General features: G+C 47.6%; 2 protein-coding genes across 4 annotated transcripts in view; both read left to right on the top strand.

The window, feature by feature from the left end:
* The window catches only part of pla2g6 (phospholipase A2, group VI (cytosolic, calcium-independent)), a 101,744-nt gene extending 97,838 nt beyond the window's left edge, over positions 1 to 3,906 (top strand). For all 3 annotated transcript variants that reach the window (XM_070861712.1, XM_070861713.1, XM_070861714.1), the window contains one exon: positions 1,100 to 3,906. In XM_070861712.1, the coding sequence (XP_070717813.1) occupies positions 1,100 to 1,244 (145 nt within the window). In that variant the 3' untranslated portion in view covers positions 1,245 to 3,906. The remainder of the gene's footprint in view (positions 1 to 1,099) is intronic.
* A 12,679-nt stretch (positions 3,907 to 16,585) lies between these two features.
* The window catches only part of LOC139230278 (BAR/IMD domain-containing adapter protein 2-like 2), an 80,778-nt gene continuing 75,355 nt past the window's right edge, over positions 16,586 to 22,008 (top strand). The window contains exon 1 of the mRNA XM_070862106.1: positions 16,586 to 16,636. Within this exon, the coding sequence (XP_070718207.1) occupies positions 16,586 to 16,636 (51 nt within the window). The remainder of the gene's footprint in view (positions 16,637 to 22,008) is intronic.

A 22,008-nucleotide genomic window follows, 5' to 3' on the forward strand; every position in this document is an offset into this window, starting at 1 on the left:
GTACATACATACTGTAAACCTTTCTGATGACAGGTTATCGACCTGAAATGTTAACTGTTTCTCTCTCCACAGATGCTGCCTGACCGGCTGAGTGTTTCCAGCATTTTCTGTTTTTATCCCTGAGATTAGATTATTGCTTTGTATTAACTATTGCCTGTGCTCGCTGACCTACATTGGCCTCGAAGTCAAAATTTTGATCCTTGTTTTCAAATCCCTCCATGGCCTTGCCCCTCTCTATCTCTGTAACCTCCTCCAACGCCCCGAGATATCTGTGTTCCTCTCATTCTGCCCTCTTGAGCATCCCCGATAACAATCGCTCAACAATACAGGGTATTGGTGAGGCCACACCTGGAATACTGCGTAAAGTTTTGGTTTCCATATTTACGAAAGGATATACTTGCTTTGGAGGCAGTTCAGAGAAGGTTCACTCGGTTGATTCCGGAGATGAGGGGGTTGACTTATGAGGAAAGGTTGAGTAGGTTGGGCCTCTACTCATTGGAATTCAGAAGAATGAGAGGTGATCTTATCGAAACATATCAGATAATGAGGGGGCTTGACAATGTGAATGCAGAGAGGATGTTTCCACTGATGGGGGAGACTAGAGGGCATAATCTTAGAATAAGGGGCCGCCCATTTAAAACTGAGATGAGGAGGAATTTCTTCTCTGAGGGTTGTAAATCTGTGGAATTCACTGCCTCAGAGAGCTGTGGAAGCTGGGACATGGAATAAATTTAAGACAGAGATAGACAGTTTCTTAACCAATAAGGGGGTTATGGGGAGCGGGCAGGGAAGTGGACCCGAGTCCATGATTGTATTAAATGGCAGAGCAGGCGCGAGGGGCCGTATGGCCTACTCCTGCTCCTATTTCTTATGTTCTCAACCATTGGTGGCTCAACCTGGGCGGGACCGTTTCACGGGACTGACCGATTCTCAGTGTCGCCCCCCCCCCCTCCACCACTGAAGTTTGGCAGCGTGCGATCCTGGTGCCTTTAACGCGGAGGAAACCGGCTGGGAAGAGTTGCCGACTCTGAGCGTGTGAGGAAGCTGAGCGGGTGAGTTTGTGGAATGAACCTGACCTGATTTGGTCATTTCTTTGCAGGCTCAACTCGCAGCTGAAGACCGATGTGATGTTGGACGAGATTGACGACGCCGTTTTGGTCAACATGCTTTGGGATACTCAAATCTACATCCATCAGGAGAGGGAGAAAATACAACAACTCGCACAGCTTCTGTTAAGTGCTTGACTTTGGGGGAGGCGCTGGGCTGGGGAAAGAGGAGAAACGCGGATAACTGAAAGACTGACAAAATTGGCTTAGCAACCTCCTACCATATCGATGCTGCAGGAGCTGACTGAATATTTGGCACCCATATATATATATTTAATTTTTCTAATGCTGATAACTAAATCCAAACAATGCTGCTTTGTCCCACACTGCACCATCTCAACCCAACACTAACTGTGGCTGACCCGAGAGCTTCGTGCCTTGTGCGAAGAAACTCAAGTAGATAAAGAAAAAAAATCGAGCGGAATTACTGATTAAGAGCATAAATGTCATAACCCGTCTTTTTTTCTATACAGATGCACCCGCTGTGAAATTCCAGCATCTGTATTTGAGAAGGACTGCTGCTGTACTAGTGATGGGTAGTATACCTGTTCCTTTTTGTTTGATCATCTACCAACCTGCTTTCTCAATATGTCCCTCAATATTTTTACTCTCCTGTGAATTGCTCCTTTATACCATCCAAAGGAAGTGGAGCGAAATGGTCACTCCTTCTGTTGCCCTTTGGGTGGCTTCCCTTCTTAACTTTCCTGTTTTTCATTTGCACTTGAACCCTTTTCTGTAAGATTGGGATTGTCAATATCTTAGTTTCTTACCGTATCCTAACGTCTTTGGAGCTTTTCAAAGGAAAGGAACAGTTTCAAGATTTAATTTTGTAGCGCAAGTCGAAATGTACCAATTGGCACAGATCGTGTCCTGGGGCCAATATTTACCCCTCAATCAACATAGCAAAAACAGATGATCTGGTCATTATCACATTGCTGTTTTGTGGGAGTTTACTGTGTGCAAATTGGCTGCCGCGTTTCCCTCATTACAGTGACTACACTCCAAAAGTACTTCATTGGCTGTAAAATGCTTTGAGACGTCCGGTGGTCGTGAAGGGCGCTATATAAATCCGAGTCTTTCTATGGTTAGTTGCCAGTTTGTGGAAACTAAGAGCAGGCTTGATGGGCTGAAGGGCCTACGCACGTGCTCTTGTGTTCTTAGCCAATCAGCCGGAAACCTTTTGATTTTCTCCTCTTCAAAAATCCAGTCTACAGCGGTTTACCAATTTGGCAGTACTGGGACGCTGGCTCAAGGTGATTTATATAAATTTCAATGTCAAGCAACAAACAATAATTGTAACCATGTGGAGTGAAACATTTTTTGTGACGTGTCCAGCCATCACCAACGCTCCCTGTAATTTTTGTTCTGGGTGCGTGGCCCCTTTAAGGGGTTGCGTGGCCCAGTCAAACGTTCGCGGTTATTTTGGTTGAAAAGCTGGCGAGCGGCCTATGTGGGACCTCCAGACTGCCGTGCGGCTGTGCAGCTTAAAGGGAGCATTGGTCATAACCCTTCTTACATTGACTTTTAGTGCCGACACATCACGGTTACAAGGCCTATCAAAGTTCTCACCCTGGGGAAGAGGAACTGGACCATTATATAACAAGAAATACCAAACACCAACGTCATTAAGGAATCTATATTTTTTATATTGTTTTTTGCCTTTACATTTTCGTGCTGATCTACATTTCTTTCAAATTGATAGTGAAAGGCTGCTAAAGTTTGTTTTAAAAAAAAAACTGGCGAAACATTTGAGCCCTTCTGCAAGCTATTACTGTCAATGGGTGGACCAATCAGCAAGGCATATGCGAACTACAGTTCCCACAATGCTTTGCTGTGTTCGGAGGGGTTCACTCAATGCAGCACAGCATCATGGGAATTTTTTTACTTGTGACCGTAATTCCACCAGACTCTTCACTGAACGATATTTCTGTGTGTGTGGTCGTGAAAGTGGAGGAAGAGTGTTTTTTTTTGGTTCTTACAAGAGGAAGCAAGTACAGAGGAATTACTTTCAGTGTGGGGCAGTTTCTTTTCTCCTTCCCACCCCCCACTCCATGACCCCAATTTAGTTAGCCTAGTGGACTCAGGGCAGCCTCGATACATTCTGGGCTCGGATAAGTTCTAAGATCATTGCTTGGCTGGGATTAAAGCTATGAATCAGCCGGATGAGACGCCTGCCCTCTGGTCGATGTAAAAAAAAATCTCATGGTATTATTTGTGGGAGCTTGCTGTGCACAAATTGGCTGCTGTGTTTTCCTAAATTGAAAGAGTGGCTACACTCACAGAAAAAATTACACAAAGAACTTCATTGGCTGTAAAGCACTTTAGGTCGTCTTGAGGTCGTGAAAGGTGCTATATAAATGCAAGTTTTTCTTTGTTTTAAAGCCCTTGATGGAATAGATGGCACATTGCCTCAGGAAAGAGCATACATGATGGGCTGAATGGACTTTCTTCCCTGCTGTCATCGTTTTGCACAAAAATCACTATTTGGCACTGAACTGACGGTCTTTACTGTACGGGAAGTGTTTTGTTTTACGATATTTGAATTGTTGCACTCGGTTTGGTGGTTGTGCTACGACTCACTGGATCATGTAAATGCTGCTCGGCTGCTTAGCCTGTTGAAATGGAGACTGACAGACGATTTCGCTGGTGTAAGCATGAAGGCTTCGACTGACGGTACAAAGTGGATGGTTAAAACTGGAATACAGAGTAACTCTGTTCTGTCATCTGTGTTTTTACAAAATTCCTGTCTTGATTTTCACTAATAGTGTACGACATGATTGCAATAAAAGGATAACTCAAAGTGTTCAGGCTGTGACTATCTCAACAAAGTGAATTCACCTCAGCAAATAGTTGGACTGGACCCACGGAAGGAGAATTGCAGTCAACCGAAGACCGCTGGGTAATTCGCAAGAGTACACCAACTCTCATTTGTATCGTATTTCTCACGGAATGAAATGTCTAAACAAGGTGGAAGAGATAGACAGTGATGAGGAATGGGAGGGAGGGGGGATTTTAAGAGATTATGGTGGGGAGCGGAGAGACTAAAGAGACTGGGGGCGAAACTCCTCTGTTGTGCCACCGGGGGGCACTAACAAGGTGTGAATGAGTTTTCGCCTGCGGGGGGCGCTGCAGGAGTTAGCGGAGACGTAGAACTAGTAACCTCCTGTGATGACATCATCGCCCCGCGACAGCCCTTTTTGGCCCCTGCAGAGGCTGCCGCAGGGCGCCGCAGGGCAACGTCAGTCCCAGCCTCGCGGGTCATGAACCGGGCCGCACACCCACCGTGGGGCGAAAGTTAGAGGGATGCCCGCCCTGCGCCTCCATTTTCTTTCTCCGACTCGCCGGTCGGGCCGTTGTCCACCGATGTCGCAGGGTCCAGACCGCGATCGTGCAGCATTGGCACGCCGTTTCGGTGCTGTGGCCACGGCATCCCACATCCCCGGTGGCCCAGTGGAGGCCCATCAACAGGCCATGCAGAGCTGTAGCATCCCTCCACTTTAACGGAAGGGGATGGGTGCTGAAACACATCAGCCCTACGTGGAGAATCCAGACTCCGATCAATGGCGGGGTGGTCGGGAAATGTTCCGGAATCCAGACTCCCCCGCCTCTGGCCGTCCGACCGCCCCCCCCCAGGCCTCGGCCCGAACTTGGCTCGACCACCTCCCAAACTCTACCCCCCCCTCCCCACCGCCTCTGGCCGCCCGGCCTTGGCCCAATCTCCGTTCGCCCGACCGCGCCCCCCCCCACAACCTCCGGAGGCCCGACCGCACGCGCCCCCCCGATCTCAGCCTGATCGACTCCCCCTATCTACCTCGGCCAGGACAAAGTTGTTCCGAAATCCAGAAGTATCCGGGACGGCCTCGGTCCCAAGGTTTCCGGATTTTGGACGTCACACTTGTATCAGTAATGGTGACCCTGAAACTGTCGGATTTTTGTAAAAACCCATCTGGTTCACTAATGGCCTTCAGGGAAGGACATGGGCCGTCCTTACCCGGTCTGGCCTATGTGTGACTCCAGACCCACAGCCATGTGGTTGACTCTTAATGGCCCTATAAAATGGCCCAGCGAGCCACACAGTTGTAGCAAACCTCTACAAGAAACTTTAATAATAAACTGGACAGACCACCGCATTGACCTAGGCATCGGCTACAGGTACGACAACGGTAACCCAGCCCAGTTAACCATGCAAAGTTCTCCCTAGCACCCGGGGATTTGTGCCAAAATTGGGAGCGCTTATCAACAGATTAGTCAAGCAACAGCCTGACCTAGTCATACTCACAGATTCACATCTTTCAGCCAATGTCCCAGACTCCTTCATCACTGTCCCTGGGTATGTCCTGTCCCTCCGGCAGGACAGGCCCACCAGAGATAGCGGCGCAGTGGTATCCAATCAGGAGGGAGTGGCCCTGGGAGTCCTTGGACCCAAAGTGTCTCATGGCTTCAGGTCAAGAATGGGCAGGTTACCACCTACTGCCCTTCCTCAGCTGATGAATCAGTACTCCTCCATGTCGAACACTAGGAAGAAACACTGAGGGCAGCAACGGCACAGAATGTACTTTGGGTAGGAGACTTCAATGTCCATCACCAGGAGTGTCTCGGTATCACCACTACTGACCAAGCTGAAGGACATAGCTCCCAGTCTGGGCCCGTGGCAGGTGGTGAGAGAACCAACACAATGTAAACAATATAAGAACATAAGAATTAGGAGCAGGAGTAGGCCATTCGGCCCCTCGAGCCTGCTCCACCAATAAGATAATTTCTGATTTTCTACCTCAACTCCACTTTCCTGCACTATCCCCATATCCCATGGTTCCCTTAATATCCAAAAATCTATCGATCTCTGTGTTGAATATACTCAACAACTGAGCATCCACAGTCCTCTTATGTAGAGAATTTCAAAGATTCACCACCCTCTGAGTGAAGAAGTTTCTCCTCATCTCAGTCCTAAATGGCCGACCCCTTATTCTGAGACTGTGACCCCTGGTTCTAGACTCCCCAGCCAGAGGAAACATTTACCCTGTCGAGCCCTGTAAGAATTTTGTACATTTCAATGAGATCACCTCTCATTCTTCTAAACTCTAGAGACTATCGGCCTAGTCTATTCAATCTCACCTCATAGGACGATCCCCCCATCCCAGGAATCAGTCTGGTGATTCATTGCACTCCCTCTATGGCAAGTATATCCTTCTTGTGGTAAGAAGACCAAAACTACACAATACTCCAGGTGTGGTCTCACCAGGGCCCTATATAACTGCGGTAAGATGTCTTTACTCTTATACTCAAATCCTGTAGTAATAAAGGTCAACATACCATTTGCTGTCTTAATTGCTTGCTGTACCTGCACGTAAACTTTCAGTGATTTGTGTACAAGGGCACCCAGGTCCCTCTGAACACCAACATTTCCCAATCTCTCACCATTTAAAAAAATACTCTGCTTTTCTATTTTTCCTACCAAAGTGGATAACTTCACATTCCTCCACGTTATATTCCATTTGCCATGTTCCTGCCCACTCACTTAGCCTGTCTATATCCCCTTGCAGTCTCTTTGCATCCTCCTCGCAACTTACATTCCCAACTACTTGACTTTGACCTCATCAATCTACGTGTAACAGATGCAACTATCCATGACATCCTTGGTAGCAATGACCACCGCATAGTCCTTGTGGAGATGAAATCCCATCTTCACACTGAGGACACCCTCCATCGTGATGTGTGGCACTTTCACCATGTTAAATGGGATAGATGCAGAACACATCTCACAACTCAAAACTGGGCATTCATGAGGCGCTGTGGGCCATCAGCAGCAGAAGAATTTTATTCCACCACAATCTGTAACCCCACGGCCCGGCATCTCCCTCACTCTACCATTACCACCAAGCCCGGGGACTAACCCTCGTTCAATGAGGAGTGCACAAAAGCATGCCAGATGCAGCACCAGGCATACCTAAAAATGAGGTACCAACCTGAGGAAGCTGTAACACAGGACTACATGCATGCTAAACAATGGAAGCAGCATGCTATAGACAGGGTTAAGTGATCCCACAATCAACGGATCAGATCAAAGCTCTGCAGTCCTGCCACATCCAGGCGTGAATGGTGACAATTACGGGAGGAGGAGGCTCCATGAATATTCCCATTCACAATGATGGCAGAGCCCAGCAGACATGTGCAAAACACAAGGTTGAAGCGTTTACAACCTCCTTCAGCCAGAAGTGCCGAGTGGATGATCCATCTCGGCCTCCTCCTGAGGTCCCCACCATCACAGAAGCCAGTCTTCAGCCAATTTGATTCACTCCACGTGATATCAAGAAACAGCTGAGCGCACTGGATACAGCAAAGGCTATGGGCCCTGACAACATCCTGGCTGTCGTGCTGAAGACTTGTGCTCCAGAACTAGCCGCGCCTCTAGCCCAGCTGCTCCAGTACAGCGACAACACTGTCATTTACCCGACAATGTGGAAAACTGCCCAGGTATGTCCTGTCCACAAAAAGCAGGACAAATCCACTCCGGCCAATTCCTATCCCAACAGTCTACTCTCAATCATCAGCAAAGGGATGGAAGGTGCGTCGACAGTGCTATCAAGCGGCACTTACCATACCCTGTTCACCGATGCTCAGTTTGGGTTCCACCACGACCACTCGGCTCCAGACCTCATTACAGCCATGGTCCAAACATGGACAAAAGAGCTGAGTTCCAGAGGTCAGGTGAGAGTGACTGCCCTTGACATAAAGGCAGCATTTGACCGAGTGTGGTATCAAGGAACCCGAGTAAAACTGAAGTCAATAGGAATCCGGGGAAAAACGCGACTGGCTGTAGTCATACCAAGCACAAAGGAAGTGGCTGTTGGACATCAGTCATCACAACCCCAGGGCATCACTGCAGGAGATCCTCAGGTCAGTGTCCTAGGCCCAATGTCCTTCCCTCCATCATAAGGTCAGAAGTGAGGATGTTCGCTGATGATTGCACAGTGTTCAGTTCCATTTGCACCTCCTCAGATAATGGAGCAGTCCATGTCCACATGCAGCAAGACCTGGCCAACATTCAGGCTTGGGCCGATTAAGTGGCAAGTAACATTCACGCGACACAAATGCCAAGCAACGACTATCCCCAACCACTGCCCATTGGCATTCATCGCTGAATCCTCCACCATCAACATCCTGGTGGTTACCATTGACCAGAAAACTTAACTAGGCCAGTCACATAAATACCCTGGCCCAAGACCGCCCTAAGTGGAGGAAGTGCATCCGAGAGGGCGCTGAGCACCTCGAGTCTCGTCGCCAAGAGCATGCAGAAAACAAGCGCAGGCTGCGGAAAGAGCGTGTGGCAAACCAGTCCCACCCACCCGTCCCTCAATTCCATCTGTCCCACCTGTGACAGAGTCTGTGGCGTCGTATTGGATTGTTCAGCCACCAAAGAACTCACTTTAGGAGTGGAAGCAAGTCTTCCTCAATTCCGATAATGATGATGGGTTACCATTAACCAGAAACTTAACTAGGCCAGTCACATAAATACAGTGACAAAAGGAGCGGGTCAGAGGCTGGGTATTCTGTGGTGAGTGTCTCACCTCCTGACTCCCCAAAGCCTCTCCACCATCTACAAGGTATGTGTCAGGAGTGTGAAGGAACACTCTCCATTTGCCTGGGTGAGTGAAGCTCCAACAACACTCAAGAAGCTCGACACCATCCAGGACAAAGCAGCCCACTTGATCGGCCCCCCATCCACCACCTTCAACATTCACTCCCTCCACCACCGGCGCCCCCTGGCTGCAGTGTGCACCATCTACAAGATGCACTGCAGCAACTCGCCAAGGCTTCTTCGGCAGCACCTCCCAAACCCCCGACCTCTACATGGGAACACCATCACCTGCAAGTTCCCCTTCAAATTACACACCACCCTGGCTTGGAACTATATCGGCCATTCCGTCATCGTCACTGGGACAAAATCCTGGAACTCTCTCCCTAATAGCACTGTGGGAGCACCTTCACCACATGGGACTGCAGCGGTTCAAGAAGGCAGTTCACCGCCTTCGTCTCAAGGGCAATTAGGGATGGGCAATAAATGCCGGCCTTGCCAGCAAATCCCATATCCCAGGAACAAATGAAAAAAACAAGTTATTCGCAGAAGTTTCGGAATCTGCCAATTTTCAGAACATTGCGACTATGTACTCTCATGTACCAAGTGTAGGTGTCAGAATGAGGCCATTCTGGGGTTTGCGTTGGACCAAGGTATGCTGTTACAATTAAACAGTTACCATCCACATCACTGGGGCATCACCAAGCAACTCTTCCCCACACCATTGCATAGATGGGACAGTTTGGCTGGGCCAAGTGGCCTTTTCCTGTATGTCACCTTGTCTCAGTTGAAGTACTTGTACCTCAGTCAGAAGGTAATGGCCGCAAGGTCCATTGCAGCTTTAGCACATATACTACACCGCAATTAAGTGCAGTATTGAGAGACCGCATTGTTAAAAAAAGACATGCATTATATAACGCCTTTCACGACCACTGGTTATCTCAAAGCGCTTTACAGCCAATGAAGTACTTTTTGGAGTGCAGTCACTGTTGTAATGTAGGAAACGCAGCAGCCAATTTGTGCACAGCAAGCTCCCACACACAGCAATGTGATAATAATCAGATAATCTGTTTTTTTTGTTATGTTGTTTGAGGGATAAATATTGGCCCCAGGACACCGGGGATAACTCCCTCTGCTCTTCTTCGAAATAGTGCCCTGGGATCTTTCACGCCAGCTGAGAGAGCAGACGGGGCCTCGGTTTTACATCTCATCTGAAAGACGGCATCTCCGACAATGCAGCTTTCTCTCAGCACTGCACTGGGAGTGTCAGCCTAGATTTGTGTGTTCAAGTCCCTGGAGTGGGACTTGAACCCACAATCTTCTGACTCAGAGGCGAGAGAGGGCTACCCACTGAGCCACAGCTGACATTATAAAATTATAAATGTCATCCAGATTGTTTCTATATAGTTTATTTTATATAGACTCCTAATAAAGTGCGGTGACTTTTTTTTAGAAGAAGGGAGTAAGCCATCACATCATAATTAGAATTTAACTATGTCGTCCTGCCACGTTTAATTGCTGGTTAATTGCCCATTTCAAAAAGTGGGGAAGAGGTTCAGTGCCCTGTAATTACAAGAGACACTGGATAGGTGGCGCTGTCTGCCAGGAAAAAGGGGTTTGGACTGATTCAGAAGCATTTTGTCAAGAACAGTGAGCTGGGGGCTACACTGCTTTGAAACAGGGTTGTATGAAGTATGTACAGCAAGTCTTAGTGACACTCCGTCTCATCTCAGGGGAATACCCAAGCAGAAACATTCCAACATTTCCTACATTACAACAGTGACTACATTTCGAAAAGTGCTTCATCGGCTATAAAGAGCTTTGGGATGTCCGGTGGGTGTGAAAGTCGCTATATAAATGCAAGTCTTTCTTTGCTTCAGAAACAGCTGATCTGTTGGAATAGTCAAGTCCAGAGGTAACAAAAGCATGCATGAGGGCTTCAGCGGTGGATGAGCTGAGGCAGGGGCGGAGATGGGCGATATTATGGAGGTGGAAATAGGCATTCTTATTTATGCTGCAGATATATGGTCGGAAGCTCATTTTCAGGGTCAAATATGACGCCAAGGTTGCAAACAGCCTGGTTCAGCCTCAGACAGGAGTTGGGGAGAGGGATGGAGTCAGTGCTAGGTGACGGAGTTTGTGGTGGGAGCCAAAAACAATGGCTTAGGTCTTCCCAATATTCAATTGGAGAAAAATTTCTGCTCATCCACAACTGGATGTCGGACAAGCAGTCTGACAATTTAGAGACCGTGGAACTTATGACCTCTACCTGTTGGAAACACCTGCTATAGAAAGTAGGCCAGGGGAACCAGGGATGTGTGAGAATGACGGCATTGCCAGCATCGCCCATATCCCAAGAACAAAACAACCAGCCTTCCGATGTTCATTAACTGATCAGCACCCCATCCACCACCTTCAAAATTCCCTCCCTCCACCACCTTCAACATTCACTCCCTCCACCACCGGCGCCCCCTGGCTGCAGTGTGTACAAGATGCACTGCAGCAACTCGCCAAGGCTTCTTTGGCAGCACCTCCCAAACCCGCGGCCTCTACCCCCTAGAGGGACAAGGGCAGCAGGCACATGGGGACACCACCACCTCCACGTTCCCCTCCCAGTCACACACCATCCTGACTTGGAAATATATCGGCCGTTCCTTCATCGTCGCTGGGTCACAATCCTGGAACTCCCTCCCTAACAGCACTGTGGGAGCACCTTCACCACACGGGACTGCAGCGGTTCAAGAAGGCGGCTCACCACCACCTTCTCAAGGGGCAATTAGGGATGGGCAATAAATGTTGGTCTTGCCAGCGACGCCCACATTCCATGAATGAATAAAATAAAAGTATACACTCAGAAACCAATTGATAATAAAGCAAAGTCTAGCTCTGTTCTCTAAAGCACAATCTTAACCACTTTATTGTGCTCCAGGACATATTCCACTGCAGTTATTGCAAGCGTGGATAAAAAAGTAAAGGGAAAGCCCCTTTGTTTGCCTGGAAGTTTCATTCCTCTCTGTGAATGTCACACAGAACTTTCCCTGTTGCACACCAGTGCATACAACAATAACAACAACAACAACTTGTTTCTATGTAGCCCCTTTAAAATAGTGAAACTTCACAAGAGATAAAAAATTTGACACCGAGTCATATAAGTAAAAATTAGTGCTGGTGACCAAAGGCTTGATCAAAGAGATACGCTTTATGGAGCGTCTTAAAGGAGGAAAGAGAGGTAGAGAGGTTCAGGCAGGGAGTTCCAGAGCTTGGGGCCCAGGCAACAGAAGACACGGCCACTAATGGTTGAGCGATTATAATCAGGGATGCTCAAGAGGGCAGAATTAGAGGAGCGCAGACATCTCGGGGGGTTGAGGGGCTGGAGGAGATTACAGAGATAGGGAGGGGCGAGGGCCATGGAGGGGTTTGAAAACAAGGATGAGAATTTTGAAATTGAGGCGTTGCTTAACCGGGAGCCAATGTAGGTCAGCGAGCACAGTGGGTGATGGGTGAGCGGGACTTGGTATGAGTTAGGACAAGGACAGCCGAGTTTTGGATCACCTCTAGCTTACGTAGGGTAGAATGTGGGAGTAGGATGGGTTAGAGCTCTAGCTGGGGTCTGCAGTGGGGGGGCCGTATGATGTTGCGAGGAGGAAGGCTGTGTTCTTCCCTATGAATCTGATATTGAGACTACAATTTTCACATGTCTGATTTGTAAAGAATGGTTATCATTTGCCAATGACATTGTTCAAAAATGTTCATACCAATTTTATTATTATATACTACAGCTTATTCCTACTCGAAACAGTGACTATACTTCAAAAGTATTTAATTGAGCATTGAGCTGCTGCAATCATTGACAAACACTGCATGGAGATGCAGGGCTGCACTCAGGCTCTCCCATCACTCCCTCTAGATGCTTATGGAGGCGGTCACAGCATGGAGGGAGGTCCTCTTCCCTTCCAATGGGCGGAAGAGACCTCCCCAGGAGACCAAGGCAGCCTGGTTGCACATTGTACAGGAGGGCACAAGCAGGGATGTTGTCAGGAGGACCTGGCTGCAGTGGCACAAACCTTTCACTGTTCTCGGTCGATCACGAAATGTTACTGCAAAGCCACACTCAACCTCATCCTGCTCTGCCACTCATCACATCCCCATCACTCAGCCTTTCCTACCCTACTCCTATGCCTGACTCCAACTTACCTTGCACCTCCACCCATCCTTCTCTCTCTATCTACATTATCACTTCCCCATCTCACTAGCCACCCCTCACACTCATCCTAGTCCAATCATTCCATTGTTCCTGAAAAGTTTCTGTTAATGTACTGTCAAACTGATTTGCCCAAATCTATAGACAAAATTCTGCAAACAACCAATAAAGCATGCAGAGACCAAGCACAGGCAGCGGAAAGGACCTAACCCACCCACCCTTTCCCTCACCCATGGCTCTCGTATTGGACTGTTCAGCCCCCTAAGGACTCATTTTCAGAGTGGAAGCAAGTCTTGCTCGATTCTGAGGGACTGCCTATGATGATGATGATTGTGTATGTGGAGTTGTGTTATGATCATTCAGAGATTGTGCAAAACCAGAACTCTATCTACAATACAGCCTCTGGAAAAGTTAGTAGACTTTGAGTGAACCGACTGAAATCTTTATTTTCAACACTTTACGTTCTTGGACAGATTTGTGTGCACCTTTGGAAGTGGCTTAGTGAGTTGCAGTGAATGGGGAGACATAACGGTACCCCCCACCCCCCGCAATGGTACTGAGTGTGAAAGGAATGACTTGGGCAGTGTAGGGATTGTTTATGGAGCTGGTGTGGGCTGGTGCCAACCTAGTGCATCATGGGACAGCCAGGGTGTACAGCGTCAAGTGAAGTAAATCTGGCCATCCCTGGCATCCCGGGCAGCAATGTGCTCGGGTGCTGATGCCCTGTGTCCTGTGCAGCATCAGTTGATTGCGGAGAAGGTTGGTGTTGTTGTTGGTGCTGCTGGTGTGCCCGGTGATGCTGGTGTTGGGACTGATCGTGGTAGGATTCTGAAGGCTAAGGTAAGATAGTTTCAAGGGCGCCGATGCTAATGTAATAGATGGCAGGTGAAGTAGAGATGACAGAAGCGATCTGTCAATGGGAGAGAGGTTGGTCCAATGAGGTGACACTGAATGGAGAGATTGCTCCAAAGACTTGCAACCTGTGTGAAGCTCAATGGGCCTTCCAAATTCAGTAGGCAAGAGGTTCTGATCTTGGAAAGTGAACAAGATCAGAACTGGCTTGTGGTGGCCAAGCGTTCATAGCGACGTCGCCTTTTGATCCTTCGATGTCGGCTCTTAAATCATTGTGAAGCAGAATTCACCAAGCGTTGGGTTGTTCACCCACTAATGGGGAACGTGAGCTGGGATTAGACCGTTGTGAGACAGGTTAGTTTTACCCTACTGATGATGTGTTGTTGCAATAGTAATCCTGCTCAGTACGAGAGGAACCGCAGGTTCAGACTGTGAGATGAGGGCTTTTATACACTTACAGCTGTCAAGTAAAGAAATGAATTCATGTTGACACAACTCCCGACGTTCTTACCTGACGTGCTCCCTGAGCAACCTCGTAGAAAATATGGAAGTATGGTAAGTGGACCTCAAAATTGTCATCAATAGCTTTTTGACAAGATCACAATGACCTAAATTGCCTTCGTCACCGCTGCGTGTTGTGTCTGTTCAGCGTTGACAGACCCGGCATCTGGTAAAGTAGCGTGGCGGTGGATTGACAGCGGGGTCCCGATCCCCTGTCAATTATTTCAAATTTCACAGCTGACCCGTCTCCGATCCCCTCCTCTGAGCGCCGGCAAAATTCGGCCCATCATGCCTGTGCCAGCTCTTTGCAAAAGCTGTACAATTGGTCCCAACCCCGCCCCTCCACCCCCCGCCCCGCTCTTTCCTCACAGCCCTGCAATCTTTTCCTTTTCAAGAATATTTTCAATTCCCTTTTCAAACGTACGATTGAATCTGCTTCCACCCATCTTTCAGCCAGTACATTCTCGATCTTAACAGTTCGCTGCATATAAAAAAACGGATTTAAATAAGTAGTGTATGTGTATTGCAGGGTGTGTAACAACAGGTAGTGTATGTACATTACAGAGGGTGAAACACTAGGTAGAAAAAAAACTTGCATTTATATAGCACCTTTCACAACCTCAGGACGTCCCAAAGCGCTTTACAGTACTTTTACTGTTGTGCAGTCACTGTTGCAATGTAGGAAACGAGCAGAAATAATAACCAGATAATCTTTTTTAGTGCTATTGATTGAGGGATAAATATTGGTCAGGATATTGGGGATAACTCCTCTACTTTTCTTTGAAATAGTGGCGTGGGATCTTTTACGACTAGCTTCTGACCTGAGAGAGCAGACAGGGCCTCGGTTTAAAGTTTCATCCGAAAGATGGCACCTCTGACAGTGCGGCACTCCCTCAGTACTGCACTGGGAGTGTCAGCCTAGATTTATGTGCTCAAGTTGCTGGAGTGGGATTTGAACCCACAACCTCCTGACTCAGAGGTGAGCGTGCTGCCCCAAGTACCTTTGAAGTGTAGTCACTGTTGTAATGTAGGAAACGCGGCAGCCAATTTGCGCACAGCAAGCTCCCACAAACAGCAACGTGATCATGACCAGATAACCTGTTTTACTGATGCTGGTTGAGGGATAAATATTGGCCAGGATACCATGGATAACTCCCCTGCTCTTCTTCGAAATAGCACACTGGGAGCTTTTACACCCACCTGAGAGAAAGAAAGAAAGACGTGCATTTATATAGCGCCTTTCACAACCACCGGACATCCCAAAGCACTTTACAGCCAATGAAATAGTTGCATGGGATCTTTTACATCCACTTGAGAGGGCAGCTGATTGGAGATTGGTTTAATGTCTCATCTGAAATATGGCATCTCCAAGTGCAGTACTCCCTCAGCACTGCACCGGAGTGTTAGCCTATATTTTTGGCACTCAAATCTCCAGAGTGGGACTTGAACCCACAATCTATTAGACTGCGAGGCACGAGTGCTGCCCACTGAGCCACGGCTGACACTTGCATTGCCACCGTGCAACAGCAGGTAGTGTATTTACAGGTTGTGTAACAGCAGGTAGAGTATGTGCATTGCAGAGCGTTTGCTTTAGAGCTTGAAGAGAGCAGGGAGGTTCAGCACACGGGATCCCAGCTCGGTTTCCGATGAGGATCAGACCAGGTGGAGCGGTTTCCTGACAACAGCTTTCAACACATTCTAACCATCTCATTGCATCTCGTTCACCACGTTTCTCTACATTTAATCCCCAACACAAACATTCGTATATACCATCTGTGCCAAAAATCATCACCAAACATTTCAAAAAAGGTTTCATTTGCTGGTCACCTGTTTAAAACTGGTTCTGGGAGGCCTAAATTTATTGTTTTTTAACAGCTGTTTTTGATTTGTCAAACAGAACTTTGAGCATTAAAGCAAGTGTATGTCTGTGTGTCTTGCTCCGTTGCTGTGCCAGGAGGAGAAGATAGCAATCAGGGGGCTGGGAACACCGTGACTCTGTAGGGAACAGCCCCCAGTTGTTCAACTATCTTAAAAAAAAATCTCCCTCTTTAGCTGGCTTCGATGGAAAGAGTCAAAGTTCCTGTCCGGAGGGCGGGGAGGGGCTGGTGAGAGAAATAAGTAAGTGATCTAGACTCGCCTTGGGGGAGAGAACAAGGATCAGGTTTGTCACGAGCTGTTAAATAATTAACAAAATGACCCGCCTTTCATCTGGACTGTAGCTGCTGACTCAGCCAGAACTCCTCTGCTCTTAAACAAAAGGGAATTTAAGAACAGCAGAGAGGAACACTTGTTTCCAAACCATTTCCCCCCCCCCCCCCCACCGCCCAATTATTATTTTTTATACATTGGACCATGTCTTCCTCGGCAGATCAAGTCTATCGGTCGACCCTGAACACCTACCAGGTGAGCAGAGTGTGTTGGGGAAGTATAAGCGGGCACTTGGGTTTATTTCTAGAAGGAAGTTATGCTAAACCTGTATCGAACATTGGTCAGAGCACGCTTGGAGCACTGCGTACAGCTCTGGTCGCCATATTGTAAAAAGGATATAGAGGCACTGGAGAGGGGGCCGAGAAGATTTACAAGAACAATGCCAGAAATGCGAGGGTATACATATCAGGCAAGGATGAACGGGCTGGGTCTCGTTTCTCTTGAAAAAAGAGAAGGCTGAGGGGTGACCTAATAGAGGTCTTTAAAATGATGAAAGGTTTTGATAGCGTGGATACAGAGTGTTTCCACTTGTGGGGAAGAGCATAACTGGAGGCCATCAATATAAGATAGTCACCAAGAAATCTAATCGGGAATTCAGGAGAAACTTCTTTACCCAGAGAGTGCTGAGAATGTGGAATGTGGAGGCGAATAGTATCAATGCATTGAAGGGGAGGCTAGACAAGCATATGAGAGAGAAGGGAATAGAGGGTTATGCTGATAGATTTAGATGAGGAAAGACAGGCGGAGGCTCGAGTGGAGCATAAACGCCGACATGGACTGGTTGGGCCGAATGGCCTGTTTCTGTGCCGTATATATCCCGTGTAATCTCTCTGTAAGAAGGGGTGATGGAAGCAATGTACAGCCTGGGGTTGCCAATCTGTTCCTATACTGCTTCCTAAGAAGGTGCAATCTTTTGGGAGACACATTTGGTCTCCACTCAATGGACTGCAATTATTGTCACAGTGCCCCGTCAGCACAGTGCCTAGACTGCGATTTCATTTCTTGAAAATCAACCTGTAAACCCTCTCTACCTCTCCCTCTTCCTTTTAAGACGTTCCTTAAAACCTACCAAGCTTTTTGGGCGCCTGCCCTAATATCTGTTTCTTGTGGCTCGGTGTCAAATTTTGCCTTGGGACGTGTTAAAGGCGCTATATAAATGCAAGTTGTGCGATCTGAAGAAACGTCAAAGTCGCTGGCCCAGAATTTGCTGGCGAAATCACGGCGGGGTTTAATGTTGTTATCAGTGTCTCAAATCGTCCTGCAATTAGCAGTGAGGAAGAGATAAGGCCTGAGTTGTGAATAGTTGGATGATTAGCTTCGCCAAAACGGTGGCCCGCCCTCAACCTCCCTGTGAGCTTCCACAAGTTGCTGCAAATTGCGCCATTAAAACAAATTAAACTCACCACAGAAAGATAGGGCTGGTACTCAACAGCGTAAGGACCCTTTTGATGACAAGATTAAAAGTTCCTTCCCTGCCACTTAACCTCTCCGGCCCAGAAAGAGAACAATTGAAACTCTGGAGTCTCATTCCTGCAGGTAGTAAATTGTTCCTAGAGCTTTTTAACATTTATATTTATTTTCTTATTTTTGCTTTCCATCTTGTTTATCTCTCTCGTAATCTGGCCAGCCTTTCCCTCTCTTTTTGTTTCCAATTTGACTCTAATTCACCCTATTTCCTCTGTCTCTTTCTCGATCCTTAAACCTCCTCGGTTAAAAAAGAAAACGAAAGACTTGCATTTATACAGGCAAGTGGAGTTGAGGCCAAGATCAGATCAGCCATGATTTTATTGACTGGTGGAGCAGGCTCGAGGGGTCAAATGGCCTACTCCTGCTCCCATTTCTTATGTGCTTATGTTCTCCCATAAACAGCAATGTGATAATGACCAGATAATTTGTTTTTGTTATGTTGATTGAGGGATAAATATTAGCCAGGACACCGGGGATAACTCCCCTGCTCTTCTTTGAAATAGTGCCGTGGGATCTTTTACATCCACTTGAGAGAGCAGACGGGGCCTCGGTTTTAACGTCTCATCCGAAAGACGGCACCTCCGACAGTGCAGCGCACCTTCAGCACTGCACTGGGAGTGTCAGCCGAGACCTTTTTTTTCTGCTCAAGTCCCTGACTTGAGGAGATAGACGGTTGGTCCCGTCGTTCACTGAGGCGCCAGATGCCCTGGTACCGGTAGATGCCGGTAACTACCGGCTAGTTACGATGCAAGAACCCTTTTGAGCCGAAGGGTGCGGGAAAAAAAACGGTACACACTGCGAGATGTCCCGCTCCAGCAAATGGTGGCCCACGTAATGCAATGGTCTGGGGTTTTTTGGGGGCGAGGATTGAGGTGTAGCTTTTGTAATGTTTGGATAGAAGGGTTGGCGTCCCATCATTCATCCCACACCCCTCTATCAGTTGAATCAAAGAGGAAAATTGCAAATATTGGATACGTGAAATAAAAGTGGAAAACGCAACTCAACTACAATATAGCACCTTTAACGTAGTGAAATGTCCCAAGGCGCTTCACAGGACTGTTATGATACAATAAATTTGACACCGAGCCGCATAAGGAGAAATTAGGGCAGGATCTTGGTCAAAGAGATAGATTTTAAGGAGCGTCTTGAAGGAGGAAAGAGAGGTAGAGAGGCGGAGAGGTTTAGGCAGGGAGTTCCAGAGCTTAGGGGCTAGCCACCAATGGTTGAGCGATTATAATCAGGGATGCTTAACAGGGCAGAATCAGAGGAGCGCACACAAGAGATTAATGTGCAAAGTTAAAGCACATGGGATTGGGGGTAGTGTGCTGACATGGATTGAGAACTGGTTGTCAGACAGGAAGCAAAGAGTAGGAGTAAATGGGTACTTTTCAGAATGGCAGGCAGTGACTAGTGGGGTACCGCAAGGTTCTGTGCTGGGGCCGCAGCTGTTTACACTGTACATTAATGATTTAGACGAGGGGATTAAATGTAGTATCTCCAAATTTGCGGATGACACTAAGTTGGGTGGCAGTGTGAGCTGCGAGGAGGATGCTATGAGGCTGCAGAGCAACTGGATAGGTTAGGTGAGTGGGCAAATGCATGCCAGATGAAGTATAATGTGGATAAATGTGAGGTTATCCACTTTGGTGGTAAAAACAGAGAGACAGACTATTATCTGAATGGTGACAGATTAGGAAAAGGGGAGGTGCAAAGAGACCTGGGTGTCATGGTACATCAGTCATTGAAGGTTGGCATGCAGGTACAGCAGGCGGTTAAGAAAGCAAATGGCATGTTGGCCTTCATAGCGAGGGGATTTGAGTACAGGGGCAGGGAGGTGTTGCTACAGTTGTACAGGGCCTTGGTGAGGCCACACCTGGAGTATTGTGTACAGTTTTGGTCTCCTAACCTGAGGAAGGACATTCTTGCTATTGAGGGAGTGCAGCGAAGGTTCACCAGACTGATTCCCGGGATGGCGGGACTGACCTATCAAGAAAGGCTGGATCAACTGGGCTTGTATTCACTGGAGTTCAGAAGAATGAGAGGGAACCTCATAGAAATGTTTAAAATTCTGACGGGGTTAGACAGGTTAGATGCAGGAAGAATGTTCCCAATGTTGGGGAAGTTCAGAACCAGGGGACACAGTCTAAGGATAAGGGGTAAGCCATTTAGGACCGAGATGAGGAGGAATTTCTTCACCCAGAGAGTGGTGAACCTGTGGAATTCTCTACCACAGAAAGTTGTTGAGACCAATTCACTAAATATATTCAAAAAGGAGTTAGATGAAGTCCTTACTACTAGGGGGATCAAGGGGTATGGCGAGAAAGCAGGAATGGGGTACTGAAGTTGCATGTTCAGCCATGAACTCATTGAATGGCGGTGCAGGCTAGAAGGGCCGAATGGCCTACTCCTGCACCTATTTTCTATGTTTCTATGTTTCTATCTCGGGAGGTTGCAGAGCTGGAGGAGATTACAGAGATAGGGAGCTCCTGTAAAGAGAAGAGACAGATTAGTTGAAAGGTGGAGATCCATTCTCAGGAGTCTGACCAACATACAATACTTGGAATGTTAATCGATCTTTTGTCTTTACAGACTTCAATTTCAAAAATATGGTGTCAGTAAAAATGACCAAGAAGCTATCGAATTGTCGTAAAAACCCATCTCGTTCACGAATTGTCCTTTAGGGAAGGAAACCTAACATCTTTACCCGATCTGGGCCTACATGTGATTCCAGTCCCACGCCAACGTGGTTGACTCTTATCTCTGCCTTTCGGATGAGACGTTAAACCGAGGCCCCGTCTGCTCTCTCAGGTGGATGTAAAAGATCCCACGGCACTATTTCAAAGACGAGCAGGGGGAGTTATCCCCGCTGTCCTGGGGCCAATATTTATATCTCAATCAACATAACAAAAACAGATTATCTGGTCATTATCACATTGCTGTTTGTGGGAGCTTGCTGTGCGCAAATTGGCTGCTGCGTTTCCCACATTACAGCAGTGACTTCGTTGGCTGTAAAGTGCTTTGAGATGTCCGGTGGCTGGGAAAAGTGCTATATAAATGCAAGTCTTTCTTTCTCTGAAGTGGCCTAGCAAGCACTTCAGTTGTATGACGGCTCACCACCACCAGGTCAGGGCAATTAGGGATGGACAATAAATGCTGGTCTTGCCAACGACGCCCACATCTTGAGAATGAATAAAGTAAACTGCGCTGTACTTGTAAATTTTTTTGTAGTGTTTGGAAATTGGATTGGATGGAGACAGAAGGGCACTCACCCTTGGGGCAGCATTGATGTTGAACGTTTATTGGGCTTCTTTTAGTTAGTTAATGCACTGACCGTTGTGATGTGAGCTACACAGGCTAACAGGTCCTTGCCACTGGACCAAGTCCTAGCTCTGTCAAGCCCGTGTCGGGGCAGGTGTGCAACGGCCACCACACGTTGAAAAAATCCACACACAGGCACCTTCCACCCTTCTGAACCTGGAATGTTAGGTCCTTCATTGAAACACCTGTGAACTCATCCTTTTTTGGCGTGGAAGCGAGTCATCCTCGCTTCGAGCGACTGCCTATGATGATGATGATACTGACAAGCTAACGTACCACGCTCGATTCTTGGGCTGTGTTGATCTGCGTTGCTACAATGGTCCCAACACTCAGAGATAAAATCAACCAGAGCTGTCTCTCCTGATCACAAAGAGTGTTGAGAATGTGGAACTCACTACCACAGGGAGGGGTTGAAGCGAATAGTATCGATGCATTTAAGGGGAGGCTGGACAAGCATATGAGGGAGAAGGGAATAGAGGGTTATGCTGATAGAGTTAGATGAGGAAAGACGGGAGGAGGCTCGAGTGGAGCATAAACGCCGGCATGGACTGGTTGGGCCGAATGGCCAGTTTCTGTGCCGTATATCCGGTGTAATCCTATGTGGATGGTACACATTGCAGCCACAGCGTGCCGGTGGAGGAGGGAGTGAATGTTTAAGGCGGTGGATGGGACTAAATGGCTACGTTGGTGCAGTGGCTAAATGTCTTGGATTAGTAACATAGAGGCCATGAGTTCAGATCTGGTCTTGGGGGAAGACAGCAACAGAATCTTGTAAAAACTCA

The sequence above is a fragment of the Pristiophorus japonicus genome, chromosome 19, assembly GCF_044704955.1.
Source record: "Pristiophorus japonicus isolate sPriJap1 chromosome 19, sPriJap1.hap1, whole genome shotgun sequence".
In the NCBI taxonomy this organism is placed as follows: Eukaryota; Metazoa; Chordata; class Chondrichthyes; family Pristiophoridae; genus Pristiophorus; species Pristiophorus japonicus.